This window comes from Dendronephthya gigantea, unplaced genomic scaffold, assembly GCF_004324835.1.
Source record: "Dendronephthya gigantea isolate DGI-Jeju-01 unplaced genomic scaffold, DenGig_1.0 000157F, whole genome shotgun sequence".
Lineage (NCBI taxonomy): Eukaryota > Metazoa > Cnidaria > Anthozoa > Malacalcyonacea > Nephtheidae > Dendronephthya > Dendronephthya gigantea.
The window spans coordinates 105,556-128,456 of NW_021163167.1; the positions used below are offsets into that span (position 1 = coordinate 105,556).

Sequence of the window (22,901 nt, forward strand, 5' to 3'; positions counted from 1 at the left end):
TAAAATGGATGCTTTTCTACTTTTTTCATCTGCTTTCAATACAAAGACATTTAAAATATGCCGAGTTGCACATCTATGTCCTAATTAATCTATGCCGCTGTAGCTGGCGAGAAGCTAGCGTTGCGTGCACCGTGCTACTGTCATTATAGTCGTTTTTTATGCATATGTATGCTGGGCAAACCCTAAACAAATAAATAAAAAATAAGAAATGCCCTAGAGAGAAATGCATTTAACGCAATGGTCCTATACGTAGTCATGAATATATATTGTGTACAAAACAACGAAAATACACGACCTTCTGGCTTGAACTCACAGGATATGAATATTAATGATATTAAAATTTGCCTCCCGTCACAATCTGACATGGCTTGCAAATCTTCTGCAGAATACAAGCACAAACAATTTAACTCCGTAAGTCGATAGAGAATAACCTTTAAGATAGTTGTGTGAAGTTTTATCACGATCTGGTGCGAAATGACGGAGCCTTAGCCATTCGAACTTGCTTCAGTTATGCATACTAATATTGAATATAATCTATACGCATTACTACGCTACAATTTTGAGTTGCTTCTAAATTTCTTTAAAATAAAAAAAATCAAAATTATAACTCCGTCAATCGATGGGGAAATGGGAATATCGCTAAGAATAGTTGTGCGAAGTTTTATTGCGATCTGATGCGAATTGACGGAGCCTTAGGCTTTTTTAAAGAGCGTCACCCCCTAACAACAACAACAACAACAACAAGATTAGCCGCGTGTGGAGACCAGTTCCTGGTCCAAAAAGTAACTCACAATACACTCTACTGTATAGTATAGAACTGATAGTCATTGATATATGACGTCAAAGCCATTGCACACTATACATAGCTATGTATATAGCGGACTTGCGTTTATGATGTAAATTGAACGATCTACATAATTATACCCATGACTTTTGCCAAGTGTTCGCAATTATGCACGCAATCTAAGTTTTTTGACAAAATTTCAAATTTCTCTGGTAAATACCATTTGTTGAGAACGTAAAATCATAGGACAGAAATCGCGTCGTGTACGTGCGCCTGGCTTGCACGTGCTCCGCACCGGCTCTGAGATAACAGTTTTACAGTGATATTTCGAATTTATCTCAAAGTCATTCTTAAACCAGTATGGCCGGATATTAATTTTACAAGCTTGTTATTGTAATTATACTCATGCACACACTGGAAGTGATGACTTCCAAGAAATGTAATACTATAGCTACTTTAATACTTTCTTTCTGTTTCTCGTGTCCTGTATAAGAACTGTTGAACGTTACAGTTGTCGTGAAAATTTGCATATAGTCATGATATGAGTGATAGGAGGGATAAGTGGCAAAACCAAAAGGAAAGACCTATAACAAGATTTAGATGATATAGATTATCGTCCATGCATATAATATCAATTCAGTAATTTTGAATTTTTTCTCTAAAATTATTTCTCGCATTTTTTAACGCTTGAGTTATTATGCAAGAAACTATTGGCTTCACCATGTTAAGCCTTTTGCGTTTATATTGCATTTTCATATCTGTTACTAATACATCAATTATTTTCAAAATTATCCGGTTCGTCTGCTACCGGCATCAGGTCGGCGATCATGTGAACCAGGCTTCTTTGGGTACTTCTGTTGAGTGTTGACTTATTTTTATGGGTTTCCAGATTTATTTACAAATATTTTTATTTTTACACGTATTTACTCGTATTTACTCGGGGGGAACTGGAGAATCTAAACATCATTACGGTCTCGACCAATAAATTTGCTTGAGGATATATAAATCCTTTCCTTTAGGTCGCCATTGAAATACCATCAACTATATAATTATGTGTTAATCGTAATTCGCGCGCACTAAAATTGATCAATTATTATAATATATACACCTCTATTATATAAATAAAAATATATAAATATAAAGTATAAAATATCCTTTTTTTTGTTATGCGAGTCTTCATCGCCTTCTTGATGGCTTCTTTCCAGCTGTTGGGCGTTTCTGGAGTTTGTAGTCGAAACTCTCCAGGCATATCGAGCAACGAGTTCTTTAAAAAACCGGAAAACATTCCGTGATATATAGCGTTGTCAGAGATGTAAAAGCAATCGCGGATCTCTCTCAATATCTCTAGATATTGTAGAGATCTTTAATATTTTTTTCAAACAAGCATTGTCTCGTTTCTACTTCAGGCTTGTTCTCCTAATTTTCAAAAGAGGGTTACCTCCAAATTAATGACGCAAAAATAACTTACATTCCGCTTTGAATCATCATCAAAATTAGGCATTCTTTGTGGACTTTGTGAGAACATGGAAGAATCTTGGAACCTTTGAACGTATCCTGCAAAAAGATAAAAAAAACGTGGATTTTAAAACGGTTGCTACTTTGTTTTTTCCACGGGGAAGAGCTAGTATATATTATGTATAATATACTGGCTATAGTGTGTAATTATGGTATTTCATGATCAGTAGGCGATTTCCCTGAAGAAAAATACATAGTTACCTCCAGGCAAATAGCACAGTGCTCATGACCGGAATCTGGACGACATTTGTGATTTTCTTTAAGTTGAACATCAAGACAAACACGACAAATATCGCAATGAAATGAACGATCTCCGTGATTCCTGCAACACCAAGTTACGATGTCTGGTTAGTCATAATTTTGTAAAAGATTTTTTCGTTTTAATTACATGCAATTGTCAATAGGAAGGTTCATACCTGCAAATTCCGCATTTCTCGCAATGATAAGGATGTTTACCCTTTCCAGTAAGATGTTTGCAAATACCACAGTAAAAATCAGCAAATTGAGTGTTACACGAAATGCAAAATTGACCATTTTCACCAAACTGTGTAAATATAAAAATATTAGTAACAGAATATTTACTGGCAGAATTGTCAAAATTCCAAAGGTGAATAACTGTCAATCCACTGCAGCAAACGTGGGCTAGTCTATGGGCATAAAACGGATGTACTCATTGAAAGAGATTTTTGACTATACATTTGCATGTATACTTCCATACAAATAAAAACCTTCTTTTCTTGCAGTGCAGAGACTTGAGCTAGAACTGAATAAAATGGGCTAAAGGAATCTTTTCTTTGTTACCAGTTGTTCTTTTTCGCACTCCATGCACTTTACCATCGTCGTATCACGTGTTTTGGGTTTCTGCTGACACGTGCTCGCCTCGTTGTGGCAAATATTGCACGGCCAGTATTTATCACAACAATCAAATTTCACCATGCAACGTCTTTCGTAATGATTACATCGCCAGCTTTGTTTTTCCTGCATCGACTTATAGCAGACAGATGTTGAATTCATGTCAATGCAGACGAGAAACCAGGCTAACTCTTCTTAAATCCAAATCTAGACGGATAAATCAAACGAGTTTTCTAATCACCAAAACGGTCAAAGACAGAACTAAAGTAAGGGATTTTATAACCACCTGCATGACCACTGCTACATTTATTTCACAATTCCTATTTTCCGACAGTTTATTAAAGAACGAATCAATTAAGATAAGCTTCCCATTTCTACTATGAATTCGGCATTTCGGCTAATATCGAACACTCTACTTATAGTATACAGGTCCTACCTAATATGAAAGTCTATAAAATAATGCTCTTTTTTCTCCCTACACAATGAAACAATTTTGTTATCAGTCGGAACCAATTTAAAGTGTTAATGCTATATAAATGTAATAATTTTGATCTCCACGGCTCCTATTACTAGTTTCTAAGTGTTATTTTTGCTCTGCAGTTTTGCTATCCTGAACTAACTGTATATTAAGTACTGCTCAAAATGACACTAACCAAAAATAAAATAATACATTAAAAAAATAACAGTGTTCTACTTTATGAACTTTATGAATCAACGATAACGCACTTGATGCACAAATGTTCCTCTCTCTACACTTCGAAATGATGTCAATGCAAGTAGCGCCAAGACGGCCAAGCAAATTCACATGAATTATCATACATACATAATTCAGAATCATACATACACATTATTTATTGTATATCTACGCGCGTCTGCAAGTTTCTGGGGTTTCCCCGGCCGTGACTTGACAATAATTATTAGACAATTATAAGTATAGATATAATAACGCTAAATCGCTGACTCATATAATTATTATTACTCGAAAGTATAAATAGCCTATGGCCCATCATTTTGCCAGAAACTCAGTGCAAATATATTTGGTGCTGAGAAAATCAAATAAATAAACACTAAACAGTCTTAATTTGACACAAATACATAATTCCATTCCATCATTCCAAAACTCAAGTGGCAAAGCTACTTGGACGCGTATTTTGTACGAATACATTTGGCACAATTCTTTCCATGAAATTGTTAAGCGGCAAGAAGTTAACATAACACAGTTCGGAGGCGTAGTGCGTGAAAGGGTGTGAAGGGCTGGCCTCGTTTTCGTCAAACTTACAACAGATCTCGTGCTCTTTAGGGAATAGTTAATAGAGGCCGAAATTTCGTCTTAACACGCAATGACGTACGATGTCAACTATATACGACGCCAGCTAATGGCTAATTACTCCGGCGTCAGCGATGGAGTTGAAAATTTGCCTCGGTTTTGTTTTGTTTTCGTTTTATCGTCGTAAGTGTGTAACGGTGCGAAATATATACTAGTATTTACTTATTTTACTATTAAGAATGTGTATATGATCGGATTGATCTACGTTTTGTCTCCTAACAGTTGTGGTGCACAGCTTTGGCTAATTTTCCGATGCGCGATTCTATTTCGCTCGCATGATAGGGCAATTCCTCCAAGAGGAACAAATAAACCGTTCTTTTGATGCTATTCGATTAAGTTTAGATTAAATTGGGGTAAGAATATATTTAATACATGTAGATTCTGGTCCTATTTTAATAATGTCGCTGCTATTTCGCCTTTTAACAAGATGTGGCCGTGTATAATTATATGGGCTCGTCGTGTAGGATCAAGGCTTTCCAAAGGCAAAGTGTAAGACAAAGTGAATGCCATCATGCGGTTTATTTACATTTTTGAACAATTGAACTTCTATACTTTTTAAAGTACGATGTGCTTCTGAATTTGGCGATCGAACAACATTTAGGTTCGAACATGAATTGTATTGTTTATGTTCAGACGCTTGAGTGACGCTTCATATTGAAGACTGGCACATGCGCGGCACGCCGGAGTTAATTAACGCCAGAACAGGCGTCTTGTTGGATGTTTAAATCCCTTAGAGGTGGTCATAGATTCTCCAGCCCTACGGCTACGCATGGAACGCCTTCACTTGAGACATGCAGAAATATTTTGTCAGAACTCGGTTATACATAAACGTAATAATTTATATCTTCATTGTTTCAAAGTCGTATTTCAACTCGTCTTACTAGTTTGTGGCGATATTCTTAAATGATTATAGGACCCGAATTATTACATTGAAATACGTTAAAATAATATTTAAAATATAACAGTTTTTAACGCAAATATCATGTTAAAACTCTTTCCCACCTTATATTGTATGAAGCCCACGCTAACACATTTGTTGTATGGTATATTCCTTTGTGATTTTCTTTCAACTGATGTCACTACAAGAAGCGAACGAATTTATTTCGACCACTTGTAAATTTCGGCTTGTTTATATCAATTATTAATCGATGCATCAGCATGTTTTGTAGGGCCTTAGGGGATTCCCCATGAATTGACTTATATTGCACAATTATGACTACATACAGTGACATACGCTGCTATTTAAGAGTATAGACTGGATAGAGCAAGCATATACTTATCTAGTAATACATACAGTAAAGGCAAAATATCCGAGATATTCTTAATTTGTTTAGATGTTGTATTTACGCATATATCTTGGCTTGTAAATCCAGGATCACCATGCTGGTGAATTACACAAAATAAATCTTGTCAAATCAGAACAGAAGAGAGCAAAAACAAAAAATATCAAATCCGTAATTATAAAACGCCTACGAAGCAAGGACGTTTTTTGAACTGTAGTCAAATTTTTATTCTGTGTTCAGCAAGAAATTTCAAAAAACAAAAAACGCAAAATAAGCTAAATTGGGCTTTCATCTGAGACTAAGTTAAAAAAGTATTTTATGACATATTCTAACAAAATGCGAATTATATGATGATGAAATGTTTCATTAAAATTCGGCTACACAGGCCACCTCCCAAAAATCTTTGAGACCGCTTCTCCAATCCCCCCTTCTCCCCATTTATAGACAGTGTTAGCTATAAATATTCAATACAAACAATAATTTTCGAAAGAGACGCATGCAACTTTGTACACGCGCGGGGGATGGGGAGGTAAATAGAGCCCCGTTTACATTACACTCGATTTATTGGCAGGGCACGGCTAATGGGTAGCCTGGGCACTGATAAAATCGGCCACGGGTGCCCGTTTTAGCCGTGCCAATAAATTGAGTGTCGTGTAAACGGGGGCTTAGAATTGTAGAAGCAGGAATATTTGAGGCAAAAATCAAAAAGTAAGAAAAAATGTACTCACCATTTTTGCACCTGATTTTGCTCCTTCCGTTAAGAACTGCTAGTAATTAATGGTACTGTCTTGAGACAGAAACATTACTTTAATTTTTTAGTAATAACTATAATGCATTTTTGAAGAGCACTGTAGTATCATATTACAGGCATTACTTGTATCTTTAAGGACGAAGCATTTATCATAGCTATTCTATTCAAAACGTTTCAACGTATACCATGCATGTATCAATGAAACTCAATATTTACAAAGTGTTACGTAATTCAATGTTTATCACCGCATTCCCAAAATAATCATAAGCAGTATCATGCAGAAGCGACCGAATAAGGCTATTCTATAATGCTATTCTATAAAGCGTGTACGTACGTACAAGAAACGTGACAGTGGAAAGCAGCCCCGTTTACACAACACTCAATTATTCGCACGGCACGGCTAAAAATAACGGATACCGTGCCCAAATTTATTAGTGTTCAGGCTACCAAAACAAAGACCGGGGGCACGGACGAAATGGGCACGGGTGCACATTTTAGCCGTGCCGTGCCGTGCCCATAAAGCGAGTGTAGTGTAAACCGGGTTTAAGCACTAATAAAGTTGGGCATGGGTACCCGTGCCAATAAATTGACTGTAGTGTAAACGGGGCTTTAGACTGTCGTATCAGTGTGCTTATTTGTCCTGAGTTGTGTTGAGCCTGAAGAGGTGAAAGATTATTCTCTAGTGCATGCCTATAAGATATATAGGATTTGCGGGGTGCGCGATAGAATAGCAAACACAAAGAATACTATAGTCTATATACCAATCGTATAATGAACGCTCCAGTGTGACTTGGTACTGCATGGTATGATTGACCAGCAAACAAGGCCATTAAGCCAAAAGCTTGGCGAGGTGATATCGTTGCGGCATGCTTGCTCTCGCAGGAACTGATCGATGCTTTGTTGATTTTCTTTCCTAATACACGGAAATAACCGGAGCAGATATATCTAGACATAAATTGCAGGATTATGAGTTCGAGAGGGTTATAATACAGCCAGTGTACAAAACATGAACACGACCACGGTGCCCTTTGCTGCAATGAGTGCACTTACGATGGCATACAACAAGCACAATAGTATGCAGCAGGTATTTTACTGTGAATTATAGCCAGCGACCAGTCGCTGAAACCGTTCAAGTGTAACACGTTATACTACACAATTTAAACTATATAAACTATGGCTTCATAACTTTATTTCTATTTTGGCGGATTGCTTGGAATAAAGGTCCAAATACTACCATAGATGTACAAATCAACTTACCTAAACTGAAGAGATTGACAAAGGATATTTACCTACAACGGACAGGATCGTAGAAAGAAAAGAAAGAGAAACAGACAGCAGACTTCAAGCGATATCCTTAGCAACTGACCAACACGTAGGCGAGAGGTGAAGCACATTGATTATGCGGCGGTGCGCGCGCAACTCATGTTACCCCGGATGTACGCAATTTGGTGAGAATTAGATTCTTGCTGAAACTTCCTCTTCTTGATAATTATAGGATATGTGAAACGATATGTTAAATAGTTTTTTCGATTTGATTACTTGACAAGGGTGTCAAGCAAGTTATTATTGGTAAAAAGAGTTTTATGAATGTGCAATCACCATAGTTACTAACACCAGACACACCCAATGATTTAAAATTGACGATTTTTGTAAATACGATAACTAACGCTAGAACGACGGAGTTGAAACTAGAACAAATGACACTTCTGCACTGTTAAACGTTTTTTAGCCAATAAATATAAATCTATCTAGTCGCTACTTAGTCTAGACCTAACGGAATGCAACTCTTTTTGGTTCATTTCCGTGTTAAATGTCTTTTACAGTCGCAGTAATAGAAGCGTTCCAAAAAATATCAGTTGGTACGGAATTTTAGAAAACTAATTGAAAAACTCCTTACTTCTGGTAACGTCCTTACTTCCTGTATTTTCACAGGCCAATCAATTTTTGCCTGATTATTGAGCAATTCTTATTTGAAATTTCATTAACCTGGTTATAATATATTCATAAATTATTATAATATATTCATAAATCTCTGAGAGAACAATACAATAAAACAATGAAACAATAAAACAATCCAATCGGGCCGTTTTGTTTGCTCAGGGTAAACTTTCGTTCAATTCTCGCGTTCCGGTTATATATTTTTTCAAGAAAAATATTTAGGATCGAATAGGGAGATCGTGTGGTAGACCACCTTGAAACATCCTCTATTGTAATAAAATAATGTAAGGGTTAGAGTCTGTTGTGAGTGTTTTGTTCACAATACTTGCTGACAATACAATGAACGAGAAATTTATTGCTAATAGACGAAGATTGCATATTAAAAAATTTTACTGACTATTTATAACGATATTCTGTTATGTTGTATGTTTAAGTGCTAGCTATACGTATTGTTATTAGAATATTTCATAATTTTCATCCGTCCATGTTTCACGCTACGGTGCCCTTGTTAAATAGGACTAATAAATTCCACACACAGCAAAACGTGACAATACAAAACAAACATCTCATCTCCTGGTTGTTGTCTTTTCAATTGATCGTTTTTGAAGTTTGTGCGCAAAACTCTCTCGGCAAATCGGGCAACGTGTCCTGGTGAAAGAAAAACATAATTGCAGTTTTGATAAAGTACATACCATGGTCAAAATTTATATGTAATTTGGCGAATTATTTCCAAAACCCGACTGATTTTATATGTAATTAATTTAAACCATGATTGTCGTTCTAAAATACTACAATTAATCTTGTGCGCAGGATCCAGCAGGTTATTGCATGTCTGTACAAAATAGTGAACTTAGAAATAAGACAAACCTCGTCCTAAAGACAATTTTTTCTCGCTAACACCTAACATTCCTCGAGATTCATGCAACAACTGAAGCTTATTATCCGTAAACAAAAAACATCGATCTGATATTTACATAAGCAAGGTAAATAATCTGTTTATTATATGGCCGAACTGCATGGCACGTAGAGGTATATACGGTAATACCGACCACGATCCGTACTAATCAGAATAGAGGATCTTGAAAAGGCATTTAATAAGAACGCTTATTTCACACCTTACGAGAAACTGTTTTAAGCTTTTTGGACATTCAACTTACATTCCATTTTGAATCATACGTGTGACACATTCTTTATGAACTTTGTGGGAGCACGGAAGGATTTGGCAGCCTGTAAATGCGTCCTACAGAAAAATAATTACAATCAGAAACTTGGATAATATCACTTTACACAATTCGACCCGAATTTTGAACTGAAGGTTCGAAAATATTTTCACGATACCCCGTAGTGAGGCGTACTCTAAACATTGCAAAAAAATATTCCTAACAGGGAAATAGTTTACTGAAAGGGAAATACAATCTTTTTAGATCAATCAATAGACCTTTCTTTCCGACCGAGATCAACTGTTTTCCGACCGAACCGAATATGTACGGCCAATTTGTAGACTTTCTGCTACTTTGATAGTGATCAATGTTCATATGTACCTCAAAGCAAATACCACAGTTGTCATGAGCGGAATCTGGACGACATTTATGATTTCCTCTGAGTTGAACATCAAGACAAACACCACAGACGTCGCAATGATATGAACGATCTCCATGGATCCTGGAAAAAATTTATAATAATAGCAGTGCAAATGAGTCTTTGATTTCCGACGGTATACACAATATTGAGCATATATACCTGCATATTCCGCATTTTTCACAATGATAGGGATGATCATCCATTCCAGTCAAATGTTTGCAAAGACCACAGTAATAATCAGCGAATTTACTGTTACATGCCACGCAGAATTGATCATTTTCGCCAAACTAAATTTAAAAAAGAGACGAGACATTTAACGCTTGCGATAGCGACTTTTAAATATTGTAAAAAATCTTCACTAGAAGTGGGCGATGAAAAAATTGAACCTTCCACAAAGGGTGACATCATCGTGAATCAGTTATACATGCATGTATGATTTCCACCAATTTTAAAAGATCTATATAACTCCATACAAAGCAATTATATCACAGGTTCATTATGGGCGTAAAAATATTTAACAATTTTATCACTAACTTGTTGTTCTTTACCGCATTCCATGCACTTTACCATCGTCGTATCACGTGATTTCAGTTTCTTTTGCTGGCACGTGCTCGTCTCGTTGTGGCAACGATGACAAGCCCAGTATTTATCACAACATTCAAATTTCACCATGCAACGTCTTTTGTAGTGATTACACAACCATCTCTCCACTTGCAATTGTTCCACCACATTATTTGATCTTGGAGACATATTTAATTGCCCGGAGAGATTATGCTTCGTCTCCCTTTTCTCAGCAGCACTTGAGGTAATCTTTGCTCGAGACCTATTGCCATCACCTTTTTGGAAAAAAATATTTATAATACTTTAGTTCTTGCGAAAACCAAACGTACATGAAGCAGCAAAATATAAAATTGGTTGATGCATGCTCCCTGCAAGCAAGCCTCTCGTCTATTACAGACACTGAAGATTTATAAAACTTTCTTTTCATCGCATTTAATAGACAAAATTAATAAAAAGTGAATATTTATTCATTTCTAGTCGGAAATTATATTTATAGTAGCGAACTAGTATAAACCAACCTCTTTCATTTTCCCGTCTGGTAGGAATCTGTAGGAATCTCTCGCTCATCGGAACTTCATTTTCAACTGATCTGGAGATCCTTCGAGAATATCGCGAACACCCACGGGAGGCGTCATGTTGACTACCGCCTATACATTGACTGCTCCGGCTGGATTCTGATGCTACGCTCTGTTCCACAGGAGATGAAGAGCTCGAAGGATGATTTGTCGTAAGGACCCTAGACAGGTGAGCCTGACTTCTTGTGATTTCACGTGTTTTTCTCACGCTTCTTGCCTTTATTCCACACATGGCCAATTTCAGCATAGCATGGTCTCCGCAGTTAAATTCATCAATGAGGTAAACTAAATCAATTCTTTTAATCGACTCGAAGAAAACACGGAGCACATCTAAATCTGAGACACTGATAACACCTTTCCCGTCTAAATCAAGAATGACGTCGGTTGCTGTAAATTTGGTTTCAATGAAAAAATTTTCACTTGCCCAACACTTAAACTCCACAATATCACCTAAGAGTAGGCTATAACTAATTGTGAGCAATAACTGCTTGTAGCCGTTCAACACTACTGGATTACCAATTGACTCTGCGCTACTTCTTTCGGCCACTTCAACAGGGAATGGTATTAATTCAGATAAAGCGCCACTTTCGTTGTTATCTTGAATTTGAGGTCTATTCCTTTTTTGTTGATTATCGCTTTGCTGTGCACGTAACTCTACAGGTCCAATCCTGGTTTCTGAAATGGTGCCACTGAACGCAATGTGGCATTAACGATTGACATCGGACTATACTCTGGCGTATCATCGCTTCCATCATTTACTGCCTTACGAGGAAAAATCTCCTGAAATTTTTTTACAGCTCTTGCTTCATTTGTTTTTAAATCGTTTTTGACTAAAATATTTCCAAGCTCGACTAAGACATTTCTCTTCTCGTTGTCCATCTTCCGAAGGGCATTTTTCAAACTTGCTATTTCCGATTCTAAATGTTTTTTTTCTTCGATATATTTCTGTCTTTCTAATTCCAATTGTCTCTGTATTTTTTGGATTAAAAACTTTTTATGGCGTAAATCGCGTATTAAAGTATCATTTTCTTGCGGTTTTCGACTGCTATTCTTTGACTCAAAATTTACTTCTAAAATACTCCTTTTAAAATCTATATCATTGTCTGACGTTTGTGTTGATTGGTTACAAGTCGCTGGTTTTACAGAAACATTATTAATTATTTTACAACGTATGTTTATTGTTTTGCCGGAATATCTACAATAGTCGTATTGAAATCGATTTTTACAGACTTCACGTTCTCTAAATCCATAGAATTTTTCTTTCAAGAAAATGCGAAATTCCAACATAGACCGACAGTAATTGCTACTAACCGCACAATGTACAAAAGAAATATAATATTTTAAAAATTCCAATAGTTGACCCCTTTCATTGAAACAAATAGCGTGAGTAAATATTTTGCGAAGGTCACTTTCTTCACACAATTGACTATCAAAGGATTGCAAGATTATTTTGATTATATTAACTTTTTTCTCTACTCTGTGAAACTGAATTTTCCAGGGTTTTAAATCAAATTTATTCAACACCTCAACTAGGGCAACAATTATATTTTTGAAGTCTCCTTTTCCAAGCTCTTTCCACGGAACTGAATGAACAACCGCCAAATCGTTAAGGCGTCTCTTAAACCGAATTTTCGACAATATTTTAACAGTGGGATTGTCTGGATTTTCAGTTTGGATACGATCGCGGAACGTTTTCTTACGCTTTTCGAACTGGAACTGGAACTGGAACATCCTCTATGCATTACTTTACTGATGGTTGCTAATGGCGTCTTTTTAAGACAAATTTTACCCAACAATGTAGATGGTACCAGCGATTTAAAGACTTTGTTTAAGATCTACCCGACAACCGCTACAATTGCATTTTTGACAGTTTGAATTGTCCAGTGCCATTGTCCCACGACAACGGCAGTAATCGTGAAGAAAAAACAGACTTCTCTTAGCCATTTGTTGTCTTTAGCATCTTAAAAAAATCAATCAAACTTATCGACGTCTTCAAAATGATTTTAATACATAATATTTTGTTGGTTCATCACAGTCATAAAATGGCCATAAAATAGCCTGCATTCTTCTTCCAATGCAAAATTGCCGTGACCGACTCCTTGGTTTTTATTAGTGTAAGAATCCCTTAGTAGCTCCTTTTACTTCAAAAAAGAGGAGGGGTAAATTGCGCATTTTTCAGGCAAGCTTTTCAATAACGTACAAAAAGCCCTACTACGTTAAGACAATTGTTCCGGCCCTAGTGGCTGAGACTACCAAATACGTTCGTTACCGCAAAATGTCGAGATCTCATTGGTTTATAACCTTTAGAGTTAAGTGTATTAATTATATTCATAAACGAAAGTTAATTAGTCTGAAGTTCTGTTTTGCATAAGTAATTCAAAGCAAGTTATAATATCAGTGCATGGCATTTGAGAAATTTAAACACGCATAGATGCATAGAAAAGCAGTACGACATGGTGGTTTTGATTTCAGTATTTGCTTGCAAACCTTTTCATAAGTATATTATTCTGCTCTTTTTTATTTGCCAATTGTCAATGCCGCAATAAGTCAAAACGCCAAATAAGTCAAAACAGTCAAATGCAAGCGTTTTTAGCTACATCGTGCTTTGAGATTATTGTCTTTCCCAAGTTTATGCAATATAGAAAAATGAGTTCCAGTTTATACGAGGGAATTAAAGTCGTATAAAAGTGTTACTAAAAAGTGTTACTTCGTATGCATGGATAATTATAATAGAGCGAGGTTACTTAAAGGCTAGTTTCCACTCCGGACAGGACAGAAAAGTTTCCTTTGTATAAACGCCGCCTCAGAACTCACCGACAAAGGAAATTTTCCTGTCCGTTCCGATCTAAAGGAGATTTTTCCTGAGTGGAAACTAGCCTTAATTCATACATGGGCACTGCATGTCCTTTCGTTTTGAATTAACTGCCTTTAAATTCTTAATAGAAAATATCCTTCAAAGACTTTTTATCAGTTTTGATCTATCGTGTTGAATTAAGATTTACGTTATCTTAGCGTGTATGTTATTAAACAGGCGGGGGCAAGTGCCGCCCCAAAATATTTCTAGGGACCAAAAGCGCCCTTTTTGCTACGTATGCCCACTGATGCGTGCCCAAATCTTTTTGTGGAGCATCGTTATACACCACACTAGTGGTGCCCTTGCAACTTTGGCAATCAAAGCGTTCCTATATACATATTTTTAGCTGCCCTTTTTATTAACCAAAAGTGCCCCTGGAAACTGGTGCCCCCCCCCCCAATCTCTGGATGTTTCCTACGCCTCTGTTATATTAAAGGATTACCAAATGGTTTTCCGTGCAGCATTGCGTGATCCATAAACGGGGGATGTTGCGAGACTTTCGGAAAGCATAAAGTATCTACAGTGAAACAATGATATTTTGAGAATCCCCGAAAATCCCGCGAAAATCCCGCTGAGTGGTTTTAAATTCCTCGTGCAGGATTGCTTGATCCTGCACGTCTATTGAGTAATCAAATTGCGTGTTTCACTGTAGTTATTATATCAGATTGTTTTCTGGCAGATGCAAATATGATGTGTATATATATATATATATATATATATATATATATATATATACATATATATATATATATATATATATATATAAATATATATATATATATATATATATATATATATATATATGTGTGTGTGTATGGTTCTTTGCCTACAATCATAATTATGCGCATATAGATAGCGACAACATAACATATATTAACCGTGATAACATGCAACCCAGAGAAAATGAAATAAATATATAAGGAACTTAGATCTAAAAGACACTGACATTGTAAACAACTAATTAACTCGCATTGCGCAATGCGCAAGCGAGTTCTTAAAATGGGAAGCGTTCTTAATATTTTTATGGTCGAGAATTTCGCGACCCGCAAGGTGCGATAAGGTGCGCTGAACTGCAAGCCACGAGCTACGCAGGCTTGGTTGCTAAGCTAACGTGCATGCTGCACTGCTGAGTGCATTCGTTCATGACGTTCATCGTTTTCTTGTGGACAAAAGACGATAAAAATTCAAGATATTTCGAAATGTGGCAACAGACAACATCTCAATCTCGTAATCAATCAAGTTACGAAGATCACAAAGCTAACCCGCGTTCTGAAATCCAAAGTTATATTTGAATTGGGATGCAGGCGATCACAGCGCAATGGACGACTTGCGCTTTAGACTAATTTTTGAAAATAAACTAGAAGAAAATAAATCATCACAGCTAGAAAGATCTTACTTAAATTAGTGCGAATGCAAAGTTTGGCTGCGAAATTTTGTAAAATACGGAAAATATAGCCATGCGAAGTTGGCAAATTTTGTATGCTTTTGTATTACGTGCCGAAATGTGTAACTAAATTAGTTACACACTTCTGACCGTAATACAAAAGTATACAAAAATCGACAACTTCGCATGGCTATATTTTCCGTAATTTACAACAACTCGCAGCCAAACTTGGCAGTTTCACTAATTTTAGTAAGCTCTTTCAGAAAATGTCCTTTTTATCGCCGAGGTAAGAAATTAGTTTAAAGCGCAAGTCGTCCATTAAATTTATCCAATGCTCTCCCCATTTTCACGCCCGTTCCGTTCCATAGCTGAACAACTATGGCAAGCCCAAACACACGCCTGAGTAAGCGTCTTTTTTGTCATAGCCCTAGCTCGACTCAAGCAATGCGAGTTTAATGCCTAGCGGGCATCTTGTTCTAATTATTTTTGACCAGCGTCCAGCAACTAACATGCATGCATACATCGTCTGATTTGCAATTATCATGCATCTAAACAATCACGGACACTAAAGTACTTTTGTTTTCGTAATTTACACAACTGATATAACGGCATACGTCTTTCTGACGAGTTGACTGTACTTGATAGAGTTATAAAATAAAAGTTATATGAGTGAAAAGTCGATCTTTCAATAGTTATACGAGTACATTGTTGGAAATATCTCCTTAATGGTTAATTGGTTTAAATAGGCGAGGGGATTTAATTGCGAAATCCCCAACTGCATTGCATATGAGCACCCCGAGCCCGGAACACAGCTACACATTGTTTCAGTCAGAAAATAATTCGCAGAAGTGGAAAGTATTTCATTGATTATTCTTATATTTTTGTTTTGTTTTTATTGCATTTAAAACTTTGGTTTTTGATCTGGTTAATTGGCGTTGTAATGCGCATCAAATTTATATTGTATTGCATGCGTTTACAACAGCAAGGAGAGTACGCAGGCAATCCCGTAACTCCCGTTGTTTACGTTTGTGATATAGTAATATATATAAAAGTATTACTTGAATGTGATTCGTTGATTTAAGCGGTAGTTAGTTAATCCTAAACAACAGGGCAAAAATCTGTAATGATAGTGCAATTTTCTGTATTCCCTGTGAACCAATCAAATTATATATATTATTAATCTTTGAAAAACTCACTCGTGCATGTTATATCCACATTGCCGTTTGCTAGAATACAAAAGTATCATAAATTCAACATTTAATCATGCATGATGCCTTCTTTTCGCATAAAAACTAACCGGTAATATTATTGAAAATGCGTTCTCCCGTGGATTTGCAAGTTTTCATGTATATGTAAATTTCAGTTTCCTCTTCGTGTGGTTGCCAAGGTAAAATAAATGTGCCCTTTTCTAAAACTCTGCCCCCGCCGCCCCTGGGAATAACACTTTTCATGCAGTATCAGAGTATTGTCAGAAACATTTCACACAAATTTCATAATTGTCATATAGTGCTAGCTTTTTTGTAGCTATATATGGAATAATTTAACTGAGATCGAATGATATAATTTTATTTACCACAAACACATCAATATATGCATGCTAACCCTACCTGAACATATACCATAGTTTACAATTTAAAAATTGTTATTCTGAACACTCAACATTTCCTCAACAAGCAACAACCAGATGTTATTCAAAGTCCAGTTGATCATAGACACTGATTCATTAGCACTCAAAAAGTCGATCGCGCGACATTTTGCACTGAATGGAAATCCGCCTTTACGTGCGTGTACGAAAGCAGCCCTAAGTTTGAAACAAGATGTTTCTACGCGCATCTATATTCGCTCACACACACTAGAGTCAGAATCGTACATTTAGAGACGACAAATGGTTTCGTATAAGTATCGTGCACACTGCATAAGTGAAACTTGAAACTTTATGTGTTTTGTAATGTGACCCCAATTAACCCTCTGGTATTAAATCCATTGGTGAAGCTAAAATGATGTTGTAAATTCTTAATTCACAAGTCAATTTAGCACTAAAAACTGAACATAAACTGGACACATGTTTAAGAAATCCAAGATCTGCACGCATGTGAAAGTGTTTCAAGTAAGATAAACGTCATTAACGAAATCGCGTAGCTTACCTTGACGATTGTGACTCTACTAGTGCATTATAGGCTTCCTGCGGTAGGTTTTGTATTTTCGATTTATTAAACACATGTGCATGTAATAAGTTATGGAACTGCCGTGGCCCCTTTTATATATGCATCCTTCGCCTTCGGAGTTTTTTTAGGGGTTTTCCGAAATGACATAGGTGATTCATCGGGAACCCCAAAAATTTGCGTGCAGCTATAGCAGGAGACTGATTATTAGCTAACATTTGAGAACTTGTACACTGTTTATAACATCGACGATACATGTTTTTACACTCAACAAGAAGCGTTCTCATTGAATACAACTAACATGATATTTCTGCAAATTAACATTTTTTTGCAACTGATTTCTAATTTGTGGGTATTTCCCCCTTTGAACGACTCGCCAAAGGTTAACAACAACTTGCTTGTTTACACCCATGCAGTAACCTCTGAACCCCTGTAGTATCTTAATAATCCTTGTTACAGACAGTCTAGACAAAATTTCTCAACAAAGACGATATTAATAAAAATGTGCAACCTTTCATTAAATTCCTTTTAATGCCTTTTTTGAGCAAAACCTGCTGGTAAGCAAATACGTTTTGCGTTGCAATCATTTTATTCGCCGTTTTCGGTAACCGCGTGTCTGGTTGAATCGGAGGAAACGTGGAATCCCTATGAACAACTCTAGCTCATGTCGATACAGAGTGTATAAAAATCTACTAAACATTCATAAATATTCGCTTCTTTTCAGTAACAAAAATCGTAGGTCCCTTGGAATTATTAAGCTTGCAATTTTTTCATACACACCTTGTATAACTGGTCGCAAATCTAGTAAGTCAGTCAGAATTCCGGGGATGAAAAAGGAGCTCATATTGGTTGAAATTGCAGTTGCTTTATATTGCAATTGCAGTTGAAATTGCAGAGGATATATAGATCACGTTTTCGATCTAGTCAGTTCGTTAGATGTGACAGTTTAATGCCTCAAGATTATGCATAGTGTAAAAACGGCCAATTCGCTATATATATTGGGTCTCAATTTTTGCGATCCCGCGCCCATTGTTTACATATTCTTCATAACGTTGATTGCAAATTTTACAGGTCAGCAATACCTTTTTGCCAGTAATCACTTTTCCGTTCGCTGATTGTTTAATTGATATATGCCTATTATGGCTATACTCGGTGGCTAGTTTAAAACATAAAGCTATATTTTGCATTTTTGCAAAATTCCATTCATTAAATCCAGGCATTCCCCTTTTATCTTAAACATATATAAGATTTCCATAAAATAGTCTTTCGTTATAATTGACGGGTAGTGTCGCAGCTCCTCGCAAGAATGATTTTGATTGGCTGAACTTTACAATACATTTAATTCTGTTTCAACCAATAGCATAGCTTCGTTCTTTAAAGCATAGAAAAGCATTATCCAATTGGACGAAAGCTTCCGAGCACTCCGACATGACCCTAATTGACAGTGAAAGAGTCACCTATATAGTCTGTCAAATGGGAGATCATTCACACAATTTTATTTTAAATTATATTAAATATTATGTTTGAAAAATCACTCAGATATTTCTTAAAAAATAGCTTTCACTCTTTCACTCAGTATAGACGATTATTTCACGATTAAAACGCCTGCAATGGACACATGTAGCAAAATAAATATTCAATCAAAACATGTTTCCTCCAACATAGGTCTAGTACTCCCCTTAACAATTGTTTTTCCTGAGACTTAATTTGCAAAACCACAGAAACGTTGAAATCCTGATCCGATATGGATCGTTTGACTGAGCCTAAACTCAAGTAAGAAATCTTGTAAAGTTTTATAATGCAATTTCTTATTTTAGGATAAATATTTTGAATAACAATGGAAGAAACATACATGCATGCACAATTAACATTATCATTACCACCTGCATGGTAAACTTGAATATTGCAACGTGCGCCATTTTAGTAACAACGATCAGTCTTTCAAAATTGAAAAAAGGTCACGAGAGGTCGCAGAATTTTGATGCGTCTGCAATATTATAACAATGTCAATAAGAGGTAATAAGTAGGGAAAACTCATTCGGCTGGGGGATTCCCCGTCTATTTCAGTGTTTTGGCCACAATTTATCTCCGGTTATTAGCGCGTGTTGTTGAAACACATGCCAAGTCATTATAAATATTGACAACAAGGAAATATTGACTTGAACCGACTTATGTTATGGTTTGAATAGGAATTTAGACCACCCCAAAATACCGTCAGAACAAATAACGTTTTTTTATGAATTTGCTCTGTAAATTTTACCAGCACATTCAAATCACGTCAATTCACCAGGGGCCGGTTGTTCAAAAGCCGGTTGGTTTAACCCTGGGTAAAAGCAAGTCAATATGTTAAATCGCTTGCTTACAAAGTTAAATATCTGTTTCCATAAATATTTTCTGGACTGTCAAAAGCCATATTTTATAAAGGTTCAAAAAGAACAGCGGTTCGGAAGCACTTAAACCAAAACAGTTGAATTTCGATACTGAAACCATACATTGCTGTTCTTTCTATACCCATCATTAACATTAGGAGACAAACAAAAGAACGAAAGATACATTTTGGTCTCCACCATCGCTACATCTGATTCAAGAATTCCTAAACCGTTCTGATAAAACGTGGAGAAGTTGTTTATCTATACATTTCTTTTTAAGCCAAGCCAATTATAATGCAGGCGCGGGGTAAAAGCGTAGAAATCCATATACCTTAAACTAGAAATTTTTTCAAAATCCTAATATGCTATATATACCCATATTGCTTCTAAATTATATCCAAATAGTACGGAGATGGAAATTAGTTTGGATATATCATATAAACTTACCATTTAGCCAACCTCGTACCCAGGGTCTTTTCTATCCATCGTTATTTCCATTCTATTTTGAAAACTGAAAATTCCCAGTGATCCCTACGAAAATATAATTCTGGCAACTGAAACTTTAGGTAACGCAGAACGGCAACAAAGTTGGCACAAAATAAACTGAGTAAAAACTATATAAGTATGCTATGTTCGTACCGTTCTCTCTTTCGGAGAAGGGTTCAGGGCAAATTTTCTGGGTGGTGGCCAGTGCTGCAGAATGATTTGAATGTGAAAAAGACAAGATAAACTAATTAACTTCTAGATCTTATAAAAAATACAACAACGTATGGCCTAGATCATTCAATTTTTCAAATCTTCATTTATCAAATCTTCTTGCAAAGAAGCTGGAGATAATATTGCCAATTGGCAGTAATCAACATGACATGGATTCTTAAAACCGATGTCTTGATGATTACTGCCCACTGACAACATTGACATTGCTTTTTCCTTGTTCACTGCATGCATGGCATGTCTTCTTCCAGTACGAACATCAAACAAGATCCACCAAAAAAAAATAATAATGCTTGTAATTATAAATGCTGTAAAATAAATTCGGATAGCAATTCTAATATTTTTCAAGTAAGACGATGCCTTCACAGAACAATTCAATATCTGTAGACATTTATCCGATGATGTTGATTGTGAACCCCTTCCCTAGTTGCAGTGGTAGAATTAAAAATGCTTTCAAGTTTCTAACGAAGGTGGCGAGCCTATTCCATTCCGATCATGAAAATGTTTTACGCCGTGGAAAACATGTAACTGCAAGACTGTGAGACTAAACTGAACGCTATAGCCTATAAGCTTATGTGCTCTCATCGACAAAACAGCAAGCTTTCCTCGCTTGCCGGGAGCTGTCGTATCCACTAATATACTATAACATATTTTGAGCGTACGCCAGTGAGGAAAACGTGTGTCAGAAAACAGGAAGACGGTTATTCTTTTACTCAAATGATTTTGGTTTGGGGAATTTGAACAGCTTCGTTTCGCGTAACGCACAATTACATCCACTCCCATTTTATTCAAAGAAGTCTTGAGCTAGCCATTTTTTTCCGCATCTTGACACATTGACACATATCGTATATTGTTAGCAATTGTTATGCCTGACTGTAAAGGGAAACATGTGCATTCGTTATAGACAAAGGAAATATCTTAGAAAAAGGCATCATAGTCGACAATAGATGCGCTATCTTTTACAGATAAGGACCAACAACACTATATGAATGTTGATGTCAATAGCTTGTGGCGGTCAACCTGTGCCAAATCAAACTTAAATTGAATTGAAGTAATCTAAATTGCATCTGATAAGCGCCAACGCAGCTAATATGATGCCAAAATATCCAGGGCCATTAAAAATATTTGTTTTCAATTCAATACAAATAAAAACTCCTTTCAAATGATCAAATTAATTGATTCTCGTGTATTCATGCATCGGGGAAATCCCTATAATGAAAGAGGTTTTCCCCTTAAGTATAGACCGCAATATAAACAGTTTTTTATTCACATTTATTATTGAAACAAATATACTATTGAATAAAATATCATGTTGTCAAAATATATTTCAAAACTACCTTTATGACAAGTATTAACTGCCCGGCTTTATGATTCAGTATTATTCATGCAGTTATAGGAGAAATACTACAGATAGAGAAGCTAGAGAGTGTATAAATCTTTGGCGAATATAACTAATTTAAAACGATTAAAACGAGGATCAAATTGAAAGTAGCCTAATAGACAAATTTCAAATTTGTAGTACTTACAGCCTTTTGACGGATCATTGCTTAGCTTGTTTAACGCTTATAGCATGTATACTCTTTCGAAAAATTTTGCCTCATTTGCACTCCATGTTGTGTTGTGTTGTGGCTTTCATTGATAAACTCAGTTTTCCTCGGCTTTATATACACTCACTATAATGCAGGAGCTACAATGCGCGGGTAATCCCCAAAACTCGCAGAAGAACCAAGTTTTTCCCAAATAAGCGCGTTATTGAACGTTTCAGCAGTTGCATTCTATAGTGTAGTTCAAATCGCTGCGTGGGTTTCTTCATGATGAAATTCCATATTTGCCTCACATAGACTAAGTGCAGAACTTACCAAGATGCTCCTTCACCTTTCACGGTCACAACATATATTCAGACATAATTTTCCTTCCCTATATTTTTTTACCTACACACAAGGTTTGGGGGAAATTTCGCACATTCTATATGAGAAGAATCAGAAATCAATCTTAAATCACCACTTTATTATTTTTTTTCGCATTTGTATTTTGCCTATGAAATATGTTTTCCATGACTATGTATATTTTATACAAACCGATAAACCACAGAACGGGATATTTCTAAAGAAGTGAGCACGCGTTGCACATTCTTAGTACAACCTCAACACGGAATGAACTCAATGAAGACACCAGCACATGTATTTAACACTTAAATTATGTAGGTTAAACCGGGCTGTTTACATGAGCCCGGTTCTCCGAGATTCCACGA

At 36.1% G+C, this 22,901-nt stretch overlaps 2 protein-coding genes across 6 annotated transcripts; both read right to left on the bottom strand.

Moving 5' to 3' along the window:
* Positions 1 to 1,450: 1,450 nt before the first annotated feature.
* LOC114537446 (RING finger and CHY zinc finger domain-containing protein 1-like) lies at positions 1,451 to 6,283 on the bottom strand. Its single transcript, XM_028558489.1, has 6 exons — positions 5,481 to 6,283; positions 3,101 to 3,358; positions 2,716 to 2,843; positions 2,501 to 2,621; positions 2,253 to 2,338; positions 1,451 to 2,048 (listed from the first exon to the last, which is right to left on the bottom strand). Exons 2-6 carry the CDS (start codon positions 3,311 to 3,313, stop codon positions 1,961 to 1,963), a joined length of 636 nt encoding a protein of 211 aa, XP_028414290.1. The 5' UTR covers positions 3,314 to 3,358; positions 5,481 to 6,283; the 3' UTR covers positions 1,451 to 1,960.
* Positions 6,284 to 8,831: 2,548 nt separating this feature from the next.
* Positions 8,832 to 22,262, bottom strand: LOC114537437 (probable E3 ubiquitin-protein ligase RZFP34). Of its 5 annotated transcripts, XM_028558474.1 has the most exons (7): positions 17,550 to 18,705; positions 11,111 to 13,127; positions 10,566 to 10,867; positions 10,191 to 10,318; positions 9,992 to 10,112; positions 9,608 to 9,690; positions 8,832 to 9,098 (listed from the first exon to the last, which is right to left on the bottom strand). In XM_028558474.1, the coding sequence occupies exons 2-7, from the start codon at positions 11,412 to 11,414 to the stop codon at positions 9,017 to 9,019; spliced, it is 1,020 nt and encodes a 339-aa protein (XP_028414275.1). In that variant the 5' UTR covers positions 11,415 to 13,127; positions 17,550 to 18,705; the 3' UTR covers positions 8,832 to 9,016. The 5 variants fall into 5 exon arrangements, with proteins under 5 accessions (XP_028414275.1, XP_028414274.1, XP_028414273.1 ...); XM_028558473.1 differs by lacking the exons at positions 8,832 to 9,098; positions 9,608 to 9,690; positions 9,992 to 10,112; ... (1 more) ...; positions 10,566 to 10,867; positions 17,550 to 18,705 and adding exons at positions 20,384 to 20,467; positions 22,177 to 22,262 and having other exon boundaries at positions 11,314 to 13,127; XM_028558472.1 differs by lacking the exons at positions 8,832 to 9,098; positions 9,608 to 9,690; positions 9,992 to 10,112; ... (1 more) ...; positions 10,566 to 10,867; positions 17,550 to 18,705 and adding exons at positions 20,384 to 20,467; positions 20,576 to 20,763 and having other exon boundaries at positions 11,314 to 13,127.
* Positions 22,263 to 22,901: the final 639 nt, after the last annotated feature.